This window comes from Acanthopagrus latus, chromosome 8 (genome assembly GCF_904848185.1).
Source record: "Acanthopagrus latus isolate v.2019 chromosome 8, fAcaLat1.1, whole genome shotgun sequence".
In the NCBI taxonomy this organism is placed as follows: Eukaryota; Metazoa; Chordata; class Actinopteri; order Spariformes; family Sparidae; genus Acanthopagrus; species Acanthopagrus latus.
Genome location: NC_051046.1, coordinates 13,953,682 through 13,970,626, shown reverse-complemented (window position 1 = coordinate 13,970,626; position 16,945 = coordinate 13,953,682). Strand labels below are relative to the sequence as shown.

The 16,945-nt window shown below is 42.3% G+C and overlaps 1 protein-coding gene across 6 annotated transcripts in view; it reads left to right on the top strand.

The window, feature by feature from the left end:
* LOC119024063 (CUGBP Elav-like family member 2) overlaps window positions 1-16,945 on the top strand; it is a 30,514-nt gene that overhangs the window by 3,048 nt on the left and 10,521 nt on the right. For 5 of the 6 annotated variants that reach the window (XM_037106479.1, XM_037106478.1, XM_037106477.1 and 2 more), the window contains exons 2-6: window positions 9,489-9,685; window positions 12,677-12,759; window positions 14,472-14,520; window positions 15,044-15,178; window positions 16,078-16,157. In XM_037106479.1, coding sequence (XP_036962374.1) covers window positions 9,489-9,685; window positions 12,677-12,759; window positions 14,472-14,520; window positions 15,044-15,178; window positions 16,078-16,157 — 544 coding nt within the window. Of the gene's footprint in view, window positions 1-298; window positions 488-9,488; window positions 9,686-12,676; window positions 12,760-14,471; window positions 14,521-15,043; window positions 15,179-16,077; window positions 16,158-16,945 lie in introns of those variants that run through there. The other variant, XM_037106481.1, reaches the window with a different exon arrangement.

Sequence of the window (16,945 nt, the reverse complement as noted above, 5' to 3'; positions counted from 1 at the left end):
GATGAAGCAGTTCGGGGCGAGTTGGGAGGGAGCTAACGCTAGCTTAACTGCCAACTGGGATGCTAACGGTGCTAATCACACGAACGGTGACGGTACGCTCACCTGGAGTTGAAGCAGTTCGAGTAACTAGCATTATAATTCATATAACCACATGATAAGTCTGTTAAGTACGCGTAACACCTCCTCTGGACACCACCGAGCACACACCCTGTGGGCTAACAGACATTACTTGAAGAAGTGACTGGGAGACAACGCAGTTTGCTAGCGACGGTATCGGATCCCGGGCGCGCTACAATAGTCAAGTGACATGTGCTTCCGGAGATCGCACGTTTCGGTATCAGTCCACAAAAACATCGATTAGTCTTTAAGAAGCAGGAGCCAAGGGGTTAGTGTTTGCGTGACTTTACTTGTACAAACACGCCGCCACCTCCTTGTTTAGTTAGTTGCAACTGGACAAGTTTACGTTGACGTGTGCTCGATCGAAACGGTAGGTGTTGAAACGCTCAATTATCATCGGGTTAAAGGGAAGTGCGTTGAGGAGAGTTGCTGTAATAAGTTGGCGTAAAGTTAGCTAACAATGTAGTTCTTTGTCTAACTGACACCAGCGCCCATTTTTTTTTAGTCTTAGCAGATACATCTGGACGTTACTAGTGAGCCTTGTTTGTAGGCAGACCACGGGCTATCAGTTCGTCTTGCCTGGCGCACTCCCCGTCCCTCCCTGTCTCTGTTAGCAAACTGGCTAGCTAACATCATTAGCTTCATCTCACAGGGCTTTGGTGCCCCCGTCCATGTTGAATGTAGAGTGGCTTACTTAACGGCTGAAAACACGTGGTTTGCTACATTATTGAGCCATTAATGGACATCTTGTGACAGGGCATGTCAACAGGGAGGGAAGGCTTTCACGAAGCACAGAAGTCCACGTTATACTAACTCCTGTCCTCTCGACATAGCAGCTAATCCCGCCTGACAAAAACATTTCGCAAACCACAGTCTGCTTTTACAAGACTGTTTAAAATTTAAATGTTTGCCTTTCAGGAGAGCTATCTTTAATTCGCTGTAAAAATGAGCATGGTCTTTTGATTCCATGCACTTGAAGCACTTAGGAAATGTCACGATCAAAACTGAAGCCCATTTTTTAGCAGTTTTGTCATTGAATAATGTCAGTGTGGCTTTTAAGACTGGCTAAGTCAGTCGTTTAGCCTTGATTTAGATTTACTGACTATGAAACAGTTCATTAACAGAGAAATAATTGGTAACTTTAGTTTTTGAGAAAGGATAAATGACAATTATTCAATCAAATTCACATTTCATTTACAATTTATTGCTTGCGGAGATTAGATGTGTGTGTGTGTGTGTGTGTGTGTATGTATGTATATATATATATATATATATATATATATATATATATATATATATATATATATATATGTGTGTATATATATATATATATATATATATATATATATATATATATATATATATATATATATATATATATATATATGTATATATATATATATATATATATATATATGTGTGTGTGTATATGTATATATATATATGTATATGTATATGTATATATATATATATATATATATATATATATACATATATATACATATACATACATACATACATACATACATACATACGCACCTCCTTAAAATCATGTTGCTTAATGGGCTTTACAATCTATTGGACCAATAAATTATGAGAAATTTAAATTATCACAGATATCTTGGATCATATGAGGACAAATTGCTTTCGCTTTGACTTAACACATCCACCCCTTAAAAAAACTCACCACAAAGTGAAAGCTGTAATCTCATTAGATCTATATCTGAGACTTTCTTGCCCTTAGTGTGCATAGACTACAGGTGAGGAACTTCTCTTGAAAATGCAAAACAATCAATTTTGTCATCTATATCGGGCAAGAGAAGTTGGACATTATCAGTTAATCGGTAGCGAAAACACTAGTATCTTTAAGTTTGTGACTGTTGGTTTGACAGAACAAATGATTTTGAGAACCTGGGCTTCAGGAAATTGCGACAGATGCTCTTTCTTTTTTAGCACTTTCTACAACAAATGAAAGATTAATTGAGAAAATAATTGGTAGAATAATTGTGCATACAAATTTATTACAGCCCTACCTTTTTGATAATGAAATGAACCAATTAATTTTTTTTTGTATGTTTTACACTTATGAAGGCTATTTTTGGAATCTAATCTGAGGGAGTCAATGGCAGCGAGGTGGTGATTAAGTCTCACCCCAGCTGTATTTGATTGATTTATCCTTCTAAATGATGAGGGTGAGAGTGACTATCAGGGCTTAAGCGTGATCCTTTGGCAGCCTACGCAGCCGTAGTGCTATGTCAGAAAGCTAAGCGTCACAGTGATCCCTTTTGTTGTGGCCAGGGAGCTGTTGATCTGTGCAACGTGTAGGATCTTGGCATAGGGTCCGTGGGCTGTTCAGGCCAGCTGTTCTGTTCTCTCCCCTCACTGTGAGGGTGGCGCTGGTGGCGGGAGAGTGCCATGCAGCCAGATGTTGTAGACCAAGCGTAGGAAGGCTCTGATCTTGTCTGTCACCTGTTCCTTTCCTCCTGCTGTTAGTTTGGCGTGGCAGTAATTACAAGACTGACTATCCATGAGCTACCTGCACAGCCTTGGAAAGCTCATAATCATGTCCCCTGTGTTTGTGGTATGATCGAAGGTTGAGCAAATTCCTCTGCAAGCTTTGCAAACAAAAGATATTGTAGGACAGGGTTACATAAGACCAGATGCACCCACCATGACCATGAAATTGTCAGGGCTGATTATTACAGATTCTACACCAGAGGTATTTTAAATCAGCAACACCAGCTATAAGCTGTGTCTGAGCTTACAATTCTAAAACTGGAGATCAGTTTGTTTTCAAGATTATGCGCTGCTCAGGTCATCATGCATGTGACCTAGAAGTCAGTGTCTGGAGTCCAAATGAAGTGGTATCAGCTGTTAAGTTGAGGAAGCACTTCTTGAGTGGGCACATCCAGAGTAGCGTTAATGGATTGGATTGAGGGAAATCTGGCAACAAGAGATCCTCTCTCTTAGATTGAATGTGTGCAGATATAGGCAGAGTCAGAAATCACAAATAATTTACTTTAAAGTGTGCTATATTTCAATTTGAGAGCCGCAAAAATAATGGATTGCCCTGATTCTAGCAATTCAAGTAGAAAAAGCAGTGGCCATACATGCATACAAAGTACTTTCTCAGTACAATACAGCAATGAACAGTGTCATTTATTGTTGTGGCACATAAATTATATTTAGAATTGTTCATAAATCTCATTTTACTGTGCACTCCAGTGTAGGGTTGGGTGATATGGCCCTAAGATACAAACATGATAAAAGTATTTGGACCGGGCAACAAAATATCACAATATTTTTGACCAAATATCTCATCACTGTTGAATGATGAATGTTAAGTAATCCTAAATCCGGTCATGGTCTTGCTGCACAAATAAAGTATAAAAAATAGTGGTAACCTCATGCTGTATTTGTTAGAATTAACTGGAATAAAACATTACATGTGCAATAGTTGGAGTTTTGTATTAATTAAAGATGTTCTGTTACCTATCACGGGTTAGGATAATGGATGAATGAGTAAGTCAGGGCAGCAAGCACACCCTGTCAAAGTAATCAACTGTAATTGCTGCTTTAGTGGGCTGTTTGTCTCTTCATTTAGGCTGCTCGCTGTTCCGGCGTGCTCCACCTGAAGATTTAAATTCATGCTCCACCTGACACTGACAGAGGCATGAGAAGAGTTTATTTAGTCATATGTTTGACTGTTTGAACACATAAGCTTTATCTCAGCAACGTCATCCATAACCACCAGGGACACTTGGTGTGATTATGGAGCTAATGGGGCGGGCCTTGTCATCAGATGCTGGCCGTCTGTTAACATGCGGCCCATTCAGAGGCTGATTGAACATGTCTGTCTTCATCAGGGGAAATACAACAATGAAATCAGGCCATATTGAGCTGAATTGGAGTTAATGCCAGGAGGAAAATATTTTAATAACTTCTCATCAGGACCACAATGTGCTGATTAGAGTCGACCACTCAGTATGGAAATCAAATGACACACAGTCCTCCTGCTTTCTCTTGGTTGTCATTCGTATATTTCAAAGCTGTGCCACCAGTCTGATTCGAGCTCCGGAGTCCTACAGTTCTCCTTTTAAATCCAGCTGCTGTTTTCTGTGACCAGTTTTTAAGTTACAACTTCAAGCCTGTCAGGAGGATATTTTTATACCTAGCGCGTGAAACATTATTCAACCTGTCAAAGAATATTCTGCCTCTTTTTGTAGTGGTGGAGAAAATAGATTGAGCTAGAAGAGAGAGAGCCTTTATGTTCTACTTGACAGCTGTCAAAGATATTACCAAGGCATTAGAGGCATTCTGTGTCACGTTGAATCAGCTTATAGGGCCATTGGTTTCCTGAAAGAAAAAGCAACTCATGAATTTTTGGAGGGTATTACTCGCAAACAGCTGTTTCAGTGGACTGATTTTTCCTCTTTTCTCAGAGGCATTACCAGTGTCCACGTGAACCTTGACTTCTTTTATCCCCAATAAAGCATGACAGCAGCGTGCTGCTGGTTGCCAAAACAGCCCAAGGCAAAGGACTTCTAGTCTATTTCTCAAAACAGGAAGACACTCAGCTCAATGTGTAACATTTCTAAAAAGACTTGTTGGATCAGTATGTTAATTCAAACATTGTGGTGGTTTTAATTGATACTGTAAATGCAAAGTAACAACAAAAAGAAGTAATGGTGAAAGTACATACTAGCAGGGTTTTAATTTAAGTAACCACAAGTAATGGGGAGCAGTAAGTTTTGCTTTCCACCAAAAGAAGCAACAAAACAAAAAATCATGTGACATGTGTTGGTGCTGTGACCCCTGATGGTTTGAGTAATGTCCAAGCACACAACGCTGAGCTTTCAAAATCATGTGCATTACAAGGCAAATTGGCAGGCTTTCTATTATGGGCACAGCAAAGGTGTCACTGGCATACTTGCGCGGTCAGAGCTCACCAACAGGACAGACACATGGTCGAGATAAATCACCTGTTTTTTATGAGTGGTGGTTGCAGTAAGCATGCAACTGTCGAGGCTGTTGCTCTGAATGACTGGTCAGCTGCTGCAGGGCATCTTAGAGCATGATGAGCTGCCACATTGCATGGCTGTTTGTGGAAGCTCAGCAAAAGTCTTCATCACTACTGTCTGGGAGCACTCTGCTGGGTGCTGTAGCAGTATTGACTGCATCAGATGTAGTATTTTAGACAATGCACGTATCAATAATGTTTTTGCAAAGGGGAAGAGGTTGCTTAAGTGGATACAATGGTGAAGCTTTTTTCTTTTTTTTTTTAAAAATGGTGTTACTTAAATACAAATGTGCCTCAGGTTTAAAGATGCTGTGTCCATCCTGAGATTTCCGAGGTCAGCCGATGAAGTGTCACTTGTGGCAATTATGTATTTTCAAAAGGATGTTTTGTTTACTTTGACACTACTGAGACCAGTTCTCAAACTAATTTCCACTGAAGAAATGACCCCTGTAAACCTGTTGACAGTATTGCAGGCATATGCAGCTTCATACTGGCATAATTCTGCTGCTGTATTGACATAACATTATACAACTTAAAGGGCAGACACTATATCTTCACTCATAGATATTACTTTAGGTCAGCAGGTGCTACTTTAAACTGACATGGAGATACTGATCCTTGTAGGCAGCTGTCACCTTATGCTTGCTAAGTTAGCAGAGCTAACCATAACTTGAAGGTATAACTTGACATTTTGGGATTCACACATATTTGGTTCATTGGGGCAGGCTCACACAACAGGAGATCTAAAGAGATCTAAACTCCAAACAGATTTTTAAATCCTTTCTCATCGCAAACATTCACGCTGTAAGATTTAAACGCTGTATCAAACACTACATGATATAGACATTGCGCACGAGGAAGCAATACACCAATTTACATGATCCCATGGGGGATTAGATGTAAACAAAATGGAGGCTGTGGCGAAACAACTTTCTGTAGTGTGCTGCTGTCCTGTTTCGAAAGTGCTGCTGTAATCATCCAAATTTTTAAATCCTAGATATGAAACGTGGTTTGTATTTATCATGGCAGCTCGGTTGAGTCTGCAAGCAGTTTGGAGGTTTAAGACTGGATCTCTGCACCCCTCACATTTCCAGATAATCTAGGCTGAACTAAATTATGGACCAAGGTCCATGACTAGATTTCTCATCAGATTGTCAGGAGGGGCGAATTTGGGGGGGGTCTGCCTGAAACTCCTGTAGTGCACTCTTGGCCCTAACAAGAGTTTAATGAGAAGCCAGACTACTTGGAGCTTAGTCACAGTAACACTAACTGAGCTTTAAAGGTGCTGATTGGTGGATTTTGTAACCATCAGACAACGCAAGGCTTGCTGCCTCCCCGCGTTTTGTCTTTGTGCTAAGCTAAGTGGCTGGTCATGGCAGTTTGATATTAGACCTACAGATATGAGTGCGTATTCCTTAAGATAGTGACCCTTTTTTCCAAGGCTATTGCAGCTTTACATTTTCCCAACACTCTTTTTTTTTTACCTTCCTCTCTGTACAAGCTCTGTTGTCTTCCAATTTCAACTTGAGCGGTCGATACAGCTCTGTGTGACGGCGCTTGCTGTCTTTGCACCTGTCCATTGTAGTACCATGATGTAACAACACTGACTCAGACAGTGATTTTTTTTCTGGTTTTGAATCAGCAATTTAATTATCTTCCTTGAGTAATATAAATGTATGACATCGACTTTTATTCAGTAATTAAATCATTTTTGTGTGGGTGGACCAAAGACTGAGTTATTGCAGTCACATTTCTCTTCAACAGTCTCTTGGGCTGAAGAGACAATGCACAGCTGCAGGGTTTTTTCAGAATTTAATGATTGTTAAAGAGACTGGGTTGAAAGGGAGTTGATTTTCAGTCTCATGTTAATGAATGCTGTTACACAAATCCAGTATTTCAAGTGAGGCTTGCTGCTTCCACAGTGAGTTTTCATCAGAGGGCCCTCAGCAAAATGGCGCCTGAGTGCCACTGGCAAAACTAGATAAATGGTGTCACCCACCAGTGCTGTGGCCCTAGCAGACGTAGCCTTCGATGTGTTCCAAAGCATCTTTCTGACTCGGCCCATTGTGCTGTAGAGGAACGGTGAATAGTGTTCTCCAGCATGGGGGAACAATATGTGATTGTTCCCCCTGCTGTGGTGAAGAAGCTGTAGGTTACTCTCTGTACCATCGCCAAAGCGCCTCAGGAGGAGATGTACCGCAAAATCTCTGTCTGCTAACTGGCGGTTCTTGGAGGTTTGGAGCTCTGCAGTGCTGTTTTTGTTGAGCTGTCGGCGCTGGTGGGAGGGGGGCACTCACCCCTTTTTTGGTGGAGAGAGGCTTTTGTTTCACTGGAGCTTTTTTTCCCCTGCTTTTTGTGTAATCATCATTCGAATGTGTTGGAAAAACATTCATACTGAGGTGTGGAGTTGTATTTCAGAAGAAAAGGAACAGAAGTGTGATATATTTTTTTTTTAGCATGTCATTCAGGTCTCTCAAGGAGTTTGGTGTTTCTGCAGAACGACTGGGCTCAATTTGTAAAAGATGGATGGCTCGCGTCCAAAGGTCTGTGTGTGTGTGTGTGTGTGTGTGAAATTGTTTTTACATTAGTGTACTTTTTGCCAGTCATGCTTTTACAATGTTGTAAGAATTTTGTGTGTGATTGCGCCAGACATATCTTCTGTGTTGTATGTGTGATCCTTGGCCCTGTTTGATCCTCTGTGGTACAACATTGGGTATCAGGAGTGATGTTTTATGCTCAACATGATTTCTCTGCCTTGACACCCGCGGATGGCCGTAGCTTCGGCCTCATTCCTGGTTTCCACTGCCTCTACACCTGTCAGGACCTGTTTGTGTGCTTGATTTTGTGCGTGAGTGAGACAAGGGTGCTGTAGTATTAGGTACACTGGTGGGTTATTGATTCTCTGTCCTCAAGGCTTGCCTGAAAGCAAAATGGCACGATTTAGTATTCTCCCCCCCCCCCCCCCCCCATCTCCTTTATTGCACTACTCCACCAGCCACCCAGACTGTTGGCTGATATGTTGTTGAGTCCATTATTGTAAACAATATTTTGTTTGAAAGTCTACTTCTGTGTACACGTGTTTAATAGGGAAAGTTCAAATTATTTAATGCTCTATAAACAACTTGGCTTCTTGTATGATCTTTCAAAGCACACTGGTTTTTCATAGCTTATTTTAAAAATACTAAGTCTAGCCCATCTCATAAATCATAATTTAACCTTATTTCACCTTGTTTTTGTTGTTTGTCTCTCAATAGAGCTGCAAAATAATTGATTAGAAAATTTGCACTGGTTATTGGGAAGTATTTGGGTTTTAAAAAAAGGTTATTGTGGAATTTGTTTCTGTCTTTCTGCAATAAGTTAAATATCACTATAATGTATCACTGGCCAAACAATCACATTTGGTTTAACATGGCTATGAAACAGCCTCCTGAAAATATGTTTTGTTGTGCTGACTTCACTGTTTTTGGAGACAAATATGTCGTAAAAATTTCCGACAATAATTTGAAACCACAATTATTTGACGGTGTGGCAGAAACATTACACTTTGTTAAAATGGATTGGTGATTAACAACATGTGTGTCAAAAAATGGTTGTGTAAACAGCCCTCAGCAACAAAACACTGGGTAGTTTGATTTTTACATGTGTATTTTGTGCTGAACAAGCATAATTTTAAAAAAAAGTTAATTGCTAAAGCAAATAAAATGAAATTACTGGGACGAAAACTGAACAACATATGTGTACGTCTTTCCCTGAAACGCTTCTGTTCTGCCTGATGTTTGTACCTGATACTCTCTGGAGTACGACAGGTTATGCTTGTTTTCTGACCCCTTAATTAGCAACTCCTGTAACACACTTTGGTGTTTTGACCCTCTGACAGACTTACCACTTGGCTCTACATTTTTCAGATCTGCTGGAACTAGTCGTAGTAGCAGTGTTAAGACCTTTACTCTTGAAAATGGATGAAGTGGAACAGTATCCCCTCAAAGCAGACCATTATCCCCTGAAGTTTAAACTTTCTGTCTTTTTGATTTTATTGGCTGCTTTTTAGTGTCATGTCACACATATTTAAAGCTTTACACTTGCAGGTAAAGATTATATCTACATTAATAACATTTCTTTCTCAAATACTAAAGTTTCGACCTCCAGTTTGGATATTGTGCAAAAGCTTCAGATCAAAGAGATTTTCATGTTTTTGATAGGAAGATATTGCATCATCTCTAATCTTAATTGTGTAATTGACGCATTTTGATCCTTCAACAGGTAACTTATATGAATATGAGCACTAATTGTAACTTCAAAAATGTTTTTTAGACCCTAGTGTACTAATAACATATTCTTTTGTTTCTCTTAGCAACGGCAACGGCAGCAAGATGAACGGGTCGCTCGAGCACTTGGACCAGCCAGACCCAGACTCTATCAAGATGTTTGTGGGACAGATCCCGCGCTCCTGGTCAGAAACGGAACTAAAAGAGCTTTTTGAGCCCTTTGGAGCTGTGCACCAGATCAACATCCTCCGTGATCGCACCCAGAATCCCCCTCAGAGCAAAGGTAGAGTCAGCACATGAAATTATTTTGGTGATTGTTGAAAGACATTGGTGAATACTATGTTCCAGATTTTTTTAAATGTACAGTCTGATATAGGAAATGGTTTTCTGTTTAATTCAAAACATACATTTTTAGCTAAATGGTCAAATAGTTATAGCTATGTTATAGCATGATTATTACATCCAAGTATTTGCTGGTTACCTTCCTGAGGATGGAAGCACAGAGAAACTTGGACCATTATTTGGCCACTGTTGTCCTCTGTTTCCCTTGCCTTTAGTGGTCACACTACACAAAAGCCTGTTATTGCCACATCATCTACCATCACATTTCAGCACAGTCCCCTGAGGCAATGCACAGCATTGCTTGTCTGCACATGCAATACAGCTGTGTTTGCACCTAAAGATGAGATGATTCAATACTCTTTGTTTTGAGGTTAAAAAATAACACCTTTTCTGTAACACTGCTTTATGGGATTTTTTTTGTTACTTTGTCATGCTGGTCTGAAAGAGGCATTTTATAAAGGAAGTGTTACTCAACTGCAATTTTCCATTAAGACATCTATCGAAGCGCTCACCTTAGAAATGGTGCTCGAGCTGAGCGATTCAGTTTATGTTGCAATTAGAGGAGAAGGTGAAGTGGAAGCCCGCTGTCTGTAAAGAGCTGCAAAGTGCCACTGGAAGTGCTCACTCTCCCGTATCTAACTGCAGGTGAATAAAGTAAACGACAGTTTCCCTGATGTAACTGTCCTGGGTTTACCACACCATCCAAATTTCAATTCCCTTGATGGTTGGATGACTCACTATGGTTAAAGGCACTAATCCACTCTCAGGTTTTACTGTGGTGGGACTCTGTTTGATGCTGGACTCTAAATGGAGCCTGTTTTGTGCTGCCAGTGGTTTCACGGCCACGCTAAGCTGGACCAAGCTGTCTGGAGCCATTTGCCTGTTATTAAAGGTCTCTAGCCAACCGTCACCTGTAGTTTCTGAGGTGCGTCCAGAACTACTGGCATTATTTAGCCCTTATAAGCTGCTGTTTCGCTGATTGACTCTGTAAAATCGTTGAGGGAGGCAGGCTGAGAGAGTGTTGCCTGACTGGCTGTTCAGGCCAGTGAGTCTGTGATTTTTACTTATTTAGTGCTTACCCTTTGTCCCCACCCTCTCTTCTTTTTACAAGTAAAATATGTGCTGATTGACAATGCTGCTACTTGGAGACTAACAGCTTGCCTTTTTGAGGTATATCATCTCCAGCATCCATTCGAACATCAGTTGTGCAACTTTCCTGAGAACTAAACGCTGACTGTTGTTTTGTCAAATGCAAAAAAAATGGCTAAAATAGATTGATTGCCTAACTTGGTAGCTGTATAATTCATGGAATGTGTAAAAAGGAACCCTGAGTTCCTGTTTTTGATCTTGAGTTTAGTTCCAGAGACTTCTTGCCTCACTGTGACTGTTTGGTCAGATAGAGCCTTCAGTGTGTCAGGACCCTTAAGGCAACACACCCTGTCACCAGAACAGCACTTGATTCACATGATCTTTTCTACAAAGATGTACATCTATCACACATCTATCGTCACCAAATAATCCTGAGTGTGTTCAAAGAAATACCACAAGATCTCCAGGGTGCTTATTATGCTGAGCGTATATAAATATACAGCCAACACTGTGCTGCTCATTGGGAGGCTGAGGAGTTCAAAGCCCCCTTTTTTAGCAGATCCCTCCCCTGGTCTATGTGGAGTGTCAGCTGTGATGGCCTATTGACATGTTAATGCAATGTTAATGTATTCTAATAGATAATCTGGCCTGATCACAGCGGTCTTTGGCTCACCCTGCCTGTGTGAGGTGAATATATCCCAGCAGCACTCCACACGCCCATCAATTTTACTGCCATCCTCCCTTCCCAGTAGTCCTATTTTTCTACTGGGTGAAGTGGGTGCAGTTTTATCAAATCCCGATGCTATCTTACTTGTGTTTATTTGCATGGCAGAAAATACACACTCCAACCCTCTGCATGTGTCATCAATCTTGCTTTTGTTTGATTTGTTCTGTGAAATTGGTGTAATCCCACTTCCATTTTGGTTGTTTACTTTGCCACAGATGTATTGAGGAGCCATCAGATTTGTGTTGTTTTTTAGGTCGTGTCTACTGCAGGTCATGAAAAAATCATCTGATAACTATCACGCCTCTCTGGATGGTTTATTTAGCTCCAGTAAATCGGAGGCAGTGCTAAGCAGCAGAGAAAGGGAGAGCTCAGCTGGTTGTGAGAGAGAAGAGAGCAGCTCGATGCATATTAGAGTTCAACAGCCCTCCCCGCGGCCTGGGAGCTCCAGTAACAGCATAATACACACTATGTAGGTCAGAGACGCTGCAGTGCTCCACTTCCCCAGCCCAGTGAAACTGACAGGCTGGAACGCCACTGGCGGTCTGCTGGGACGGAAGGATGAGAGTTTTTTTTTTTTTTTCCCTCCCCCGCTCTTCTTTCTTCATCCCCCTCCCCCACCACCTCTTGCTCGCTCACACTACTGCTCCCTCTTGTCTCTTTGTGCTGTTTTCATGCCTCCTGTATGTGTGTTTCTGTGTGATTGGATTCTTATGTAATGCGGCATCACTCTCTCTGATGTGTTGATGTGTTGGTACTTTGCCCTGGCTTGTCCGGACTGTGTTGACCCATGGACGTTGCATCAGTGCCTTCTGACAGCCATCCAACCCTGTGGTCATCTCTGTGGCCATGTCACCCAACAGCCCTCAACTATCTCATTACTCCAATGTCCTCCCTGCAAGCTCCTACATGAGCTGTGTGCAACATCAAATAGTCGGCGCTAAGAATACCCTGTCACATGTTTCTAACATGTGATATGAGGAGAACCTACTGTGATCCATCTAGTTTGTTTCCTGCTCTGCAGCAGTCATGGCATTAATGTTAGTATGCGCTGCCTTTTTAATGCTGTTTTTGTCTCCTTTCCCCCGCCCAATTTTTGTCCCTGTTTTCTCTCTGCAGGATGCTGTTTTGTAACTTTTTATACAAGAAAAGCTGCACTGGAGGCCCAGAATGCACTGCACAACATAAAGACCTTAAGTGGGGTGAGTAAGCACAGTATGGGCTGCTTTTAGCTGCTTGAGCCCCTCTACATCCTCGATGCAGGCTGTGAGCCGTGTGCTGGCCGATAATGAGCTCTCGGCTCACTGAACGCCTGTCTGGCCTGAGAAATATCTCAGCCCCCTTTATGCACTTACACCACACCGAGGACTGCCCTGAACCTCGACACACTGAATTGATAACCCAGCTGACCTGACACACACACACACATGCAGGTATCAGGTAAAGTGTGCTTGACCAGGCAGCAGGTTATTCACCAAGGCACAGGACCCAATCGCCACAAAGTGGAACAAATTATTAATGCTTGTCTTCATGAATCATAGATGCACATCTACATTTTTATTTCCCAAAGTTTCAGTTATAAAAGGAGCCGAGTTGAAGTCTTTGTGAACAATGCAGCTTCCTCGGAGTGAGTGTGGTCTCTTAATTCCTTACCTGATTTATCTAGAGAGATTAAAGCCCAGTCAACTGGAATAAGTGCTATTGCTTGTTAAACCTCTATAAATATGCCCTGCCCATACACCGTTCTAAATGACTCTCCTTCCAATCAATTAAATCTATACCGAACAACTCCAGCCGTCGATGAAGTCAATAGCCCAGTCTATTGGAAAAGGAGCCTCTGTCAGTGAGGTTACAGGTAAATATTGAACCCGGTTGATAAATGAGTGTAGCAGGCAGAGTATACGGGTCTAGCTCTTCACCGGAGGACTATCAATCAGCCAGACATTTCAAATAAAGTGTGGTCTAACAGCTCAGCTCTCGAATCCCAATACGCAGTCATACTGTTACTGGCATCGACTGCAAGCCACTGAGTTTGGTTTGCGTGTCAGTGGAAAAGCTTGTTCCCCTGTTCATGCTTTCTCTCCCTTCTGTGCCTCGCTCTCCTTGGTCAGTGACGCTAGCCAGTACCCATACTGAGCAGGCCATCTGTCCGTTTCTCTTTAGTGCTTGTCAAAAACAAACCCACCGCTTTTCATAAGTACAACCTGCTCAGGCATCTCACAGCTACATTTATTCCCTTTTTTCGCATCGCATGACGGGTGAATGTGCTAAAAATATATCGCTTGAAGTTCTGTGAGTCGCCTTGGACAAAAGTGCTCATTAGATGGCATGAAATGACAGATTCTGAGGTAGTTGTTCTGCATCCACTTTCTCACATACACAGCTTGAGAAAGAGTGTCATGCTCAGATGTTGGGCTGACTCATATCAGATTTTTCACAGCGCTGTATTGCCACACCCTGATCATATATGTGTGGTTTAATGTTGTATAGGATTGTAGGTATTGTATGTAAAATAAACTCACTGTACATTTTAAAGTGATACAGAATTGGCTTGCTTGTCAACCATTTCTGTAAAATTGTTCTAAAGAAGATAAGGGGTGTTGACAGGAAGAATCGATATGTTCAATCACAAGTCTACGATAGAGGGAGAAGTGAAATTGGATACTGGAGAATTTGATCCCCACCATCAACTCATAGACACTTCCTCCTGAATCTGGCAGTGGTGAGGGATGATGGTTTCAGAGTGAGAGAACAAAACAAGAGGCAGAGAGAAATGCTCAAAGATGGGAGTGAGGGAGCTGTGAGTGTGAAGATATGAGACCCCTATGATGAGAGATTATGAGGCCGTGCACCTGCATAGTTTATAACGGTGACAGGTGCAGTGTTAACCATTTCTCTCCCCTTTTTATTTCAGATGCATCATCCTATCCAGATGAAACCCGCTGACAGTGAGAAAACAAGTGGTAAGTGGATTCATGGGAAATGCAGGCTGACGGCAGCCAAAGGATGGGAGGGAAAAATCTTTAAGCCAAGACAAATGGGTTGTGAGATTTTAAAAGAGGGTGGGGGCTGGATTTTGTCTCTATTTGATACTAAAATATGAAGGCCTGAGAAAGGACTTAGTTCAGAGATTGTGCAGCAGTACACAATTTCTATACAGTGTCAGGGGTTAGGAGGATTATGGGCTTTAAAAGGCACCAAGGGAAGAGGAGAAGAGCAGGTACAGGGTATGTGGAGGAGACCACAAATGGATGATCATCTGTCTAGAGAAGTAGACACTGAGGGAAACAAAGCTGCAAGTTGCAGAGATTTGTACCAAGAGGCTGGCACCTTGAGTGAGAGCCAGAATATGTGGCAGAATGAAGAGAGAGCTCGAACAAGAAAAAGCGAGGTGCATGATTTAACGCCTGATGTAACAGCCGCTTTCATAGCTCCGTAATTGTTTGGGTTTAACTGAATAGGTGTTCTCTTTTCATCCTCGTGCAGCGGTAGAAGACAGAAAGCTCTTCATCGGAATGGTTTCAAAGAAATACGGCGAGAACGAGATAAGAATGATGTTCTCGTCTTTCGGGCAGATCGAAGAGTGCCGAATTCTCCGGGGACCAGATGGTCAGAGCAGAGGTAGGTGTTCTTTCAGCACAGGCACAGTGTTCTCAGCCTCACAGCCAGTGCCGAGTATTTATACGGGCCCCTCCCTACCAACCCCCTCCACCCCCAAATGAAGTGCTATTCACCTCCAATGGCACCCATTCCATCCCCATAGTCTTATCCTCTCGTCACTGTTACACTCAGCCTCCACATCTCACAGTGAAGGGCCACCGCGCTCGCTGTCCGGCACAATGGCCCGTCGCCTTGGCAACCACTGGCTGCTGGTGTTCGTGGGCTCAGCTGGCAGGCGGCTCGGCTCAGCTCAGCTCCTCCTTCACCGCCTCCTTCATCACACTCTACAAAGGCTGGAATTAGCCTGTCGTTGCATCTCCTACGTAGCTCTCTACTGCATAAAGCCCCAGATAGCAGGCAGTATGAGTCTCTCGTGTTGATGTATGCGATTAAACCTCTTAGCAGAGATGGTTGGCCATGAATTTCTCCTCTTTTTTTTCCAGTAAATATGCGCAGTGTAACCGCAATTTGAAATGGACCGTAATACCCTTTGATGTTTGCAGATCTCACTTATTTTAGCAAATCAAAGCCTTTCAGTGTCTTTTTCTGTGTGCATTTTCTGTGTATATAATCACGTTGACTGTTTTCACCATGACACCACATAGTCAAGCCTCTTTGGGTGGCAATTTAATCCGTCCATCACTGTGCTCATGTGACACGTGTTACTGTTCTCCTTGTTGTGTTCTTTCTCCGTGTGCTAACCAGTGAGGGTGGTTCTGTGTGCTTGGGAGTTGCCATTCTTTGTACTGTAATGTGTTTTTTTGGGGTTCATAACGAGTTGTCCAAACCTTTTGTCTTGTTTTGTTTCTTCTTGTCCCTCCCTCCCTCTCCCCCCCTTTCCTATTGTTCCCCCCCTACAGGCTGTGCGTTTGTCACATTTGCTACCAGGGCAATGGCACAGAATGCAATCAAAACCATGCATCACTCTCAGACTATGGAGGTACTGTACCCCTTAGCACCTATTTCTCATTCTCCCCCCTCCCCCCCATACATTCTGCTGCCCCCTTGTGTTGGAAATATGAACAACCTGTCCAAGCAGATGGCGTCCATTCATCAGAGCATGAGTCATTTCCAAAACCACTCTTGCCAATTACAAAATTATATTGTCGTCTGCAAAATAATTGAATACAACACAAAACATTGCCTCTCACATAGATAGCTGCTGAATCCGGAGTGAACAGGACACAACAAGCATTGCTGTCATCTCTTATTTTGGGCTGAACTAAATGCATCTCATTTATTGATTCTGCTAATATTCGAGAGCCTAGCCATCACAGTCGGCTCTAATCAATCAAAATTTTGGACCACAGGGAAAAGAGCCCACACTATCAAATATAGGTTAACAAAGAATTAACCCTGCCTGGAGCAGCCGCCCCATTAGATTTTTTCAAAAACTGGGTCCATGTCACCGTGTAGCCAATGGTGTCTTAGTGGAAGTGGAGCAGCAGTAATTTGACAGCTAGCAGGTCAGATGCTCCCCAGTGAAGCATCAGACCAAGTCTAATTAGGAGCCCAACCAAACATAACACTCCTCCTTCCAGATTAAACGCAGGTCCCAGTGGTGGTGCCACCGATTTACCCCATATCATAACCCTCCCGAATTCTAAGCTGGTATGGGAGATGCTGCTGCTTCAGAAGCCATTTTCCCTGTCCAGCCTGGTCCCTGTCTGGCTCTCAACTCTCAAGATACTTTTGCATCGCATGCCTCGTGTCCATGCGTCTTTCTGA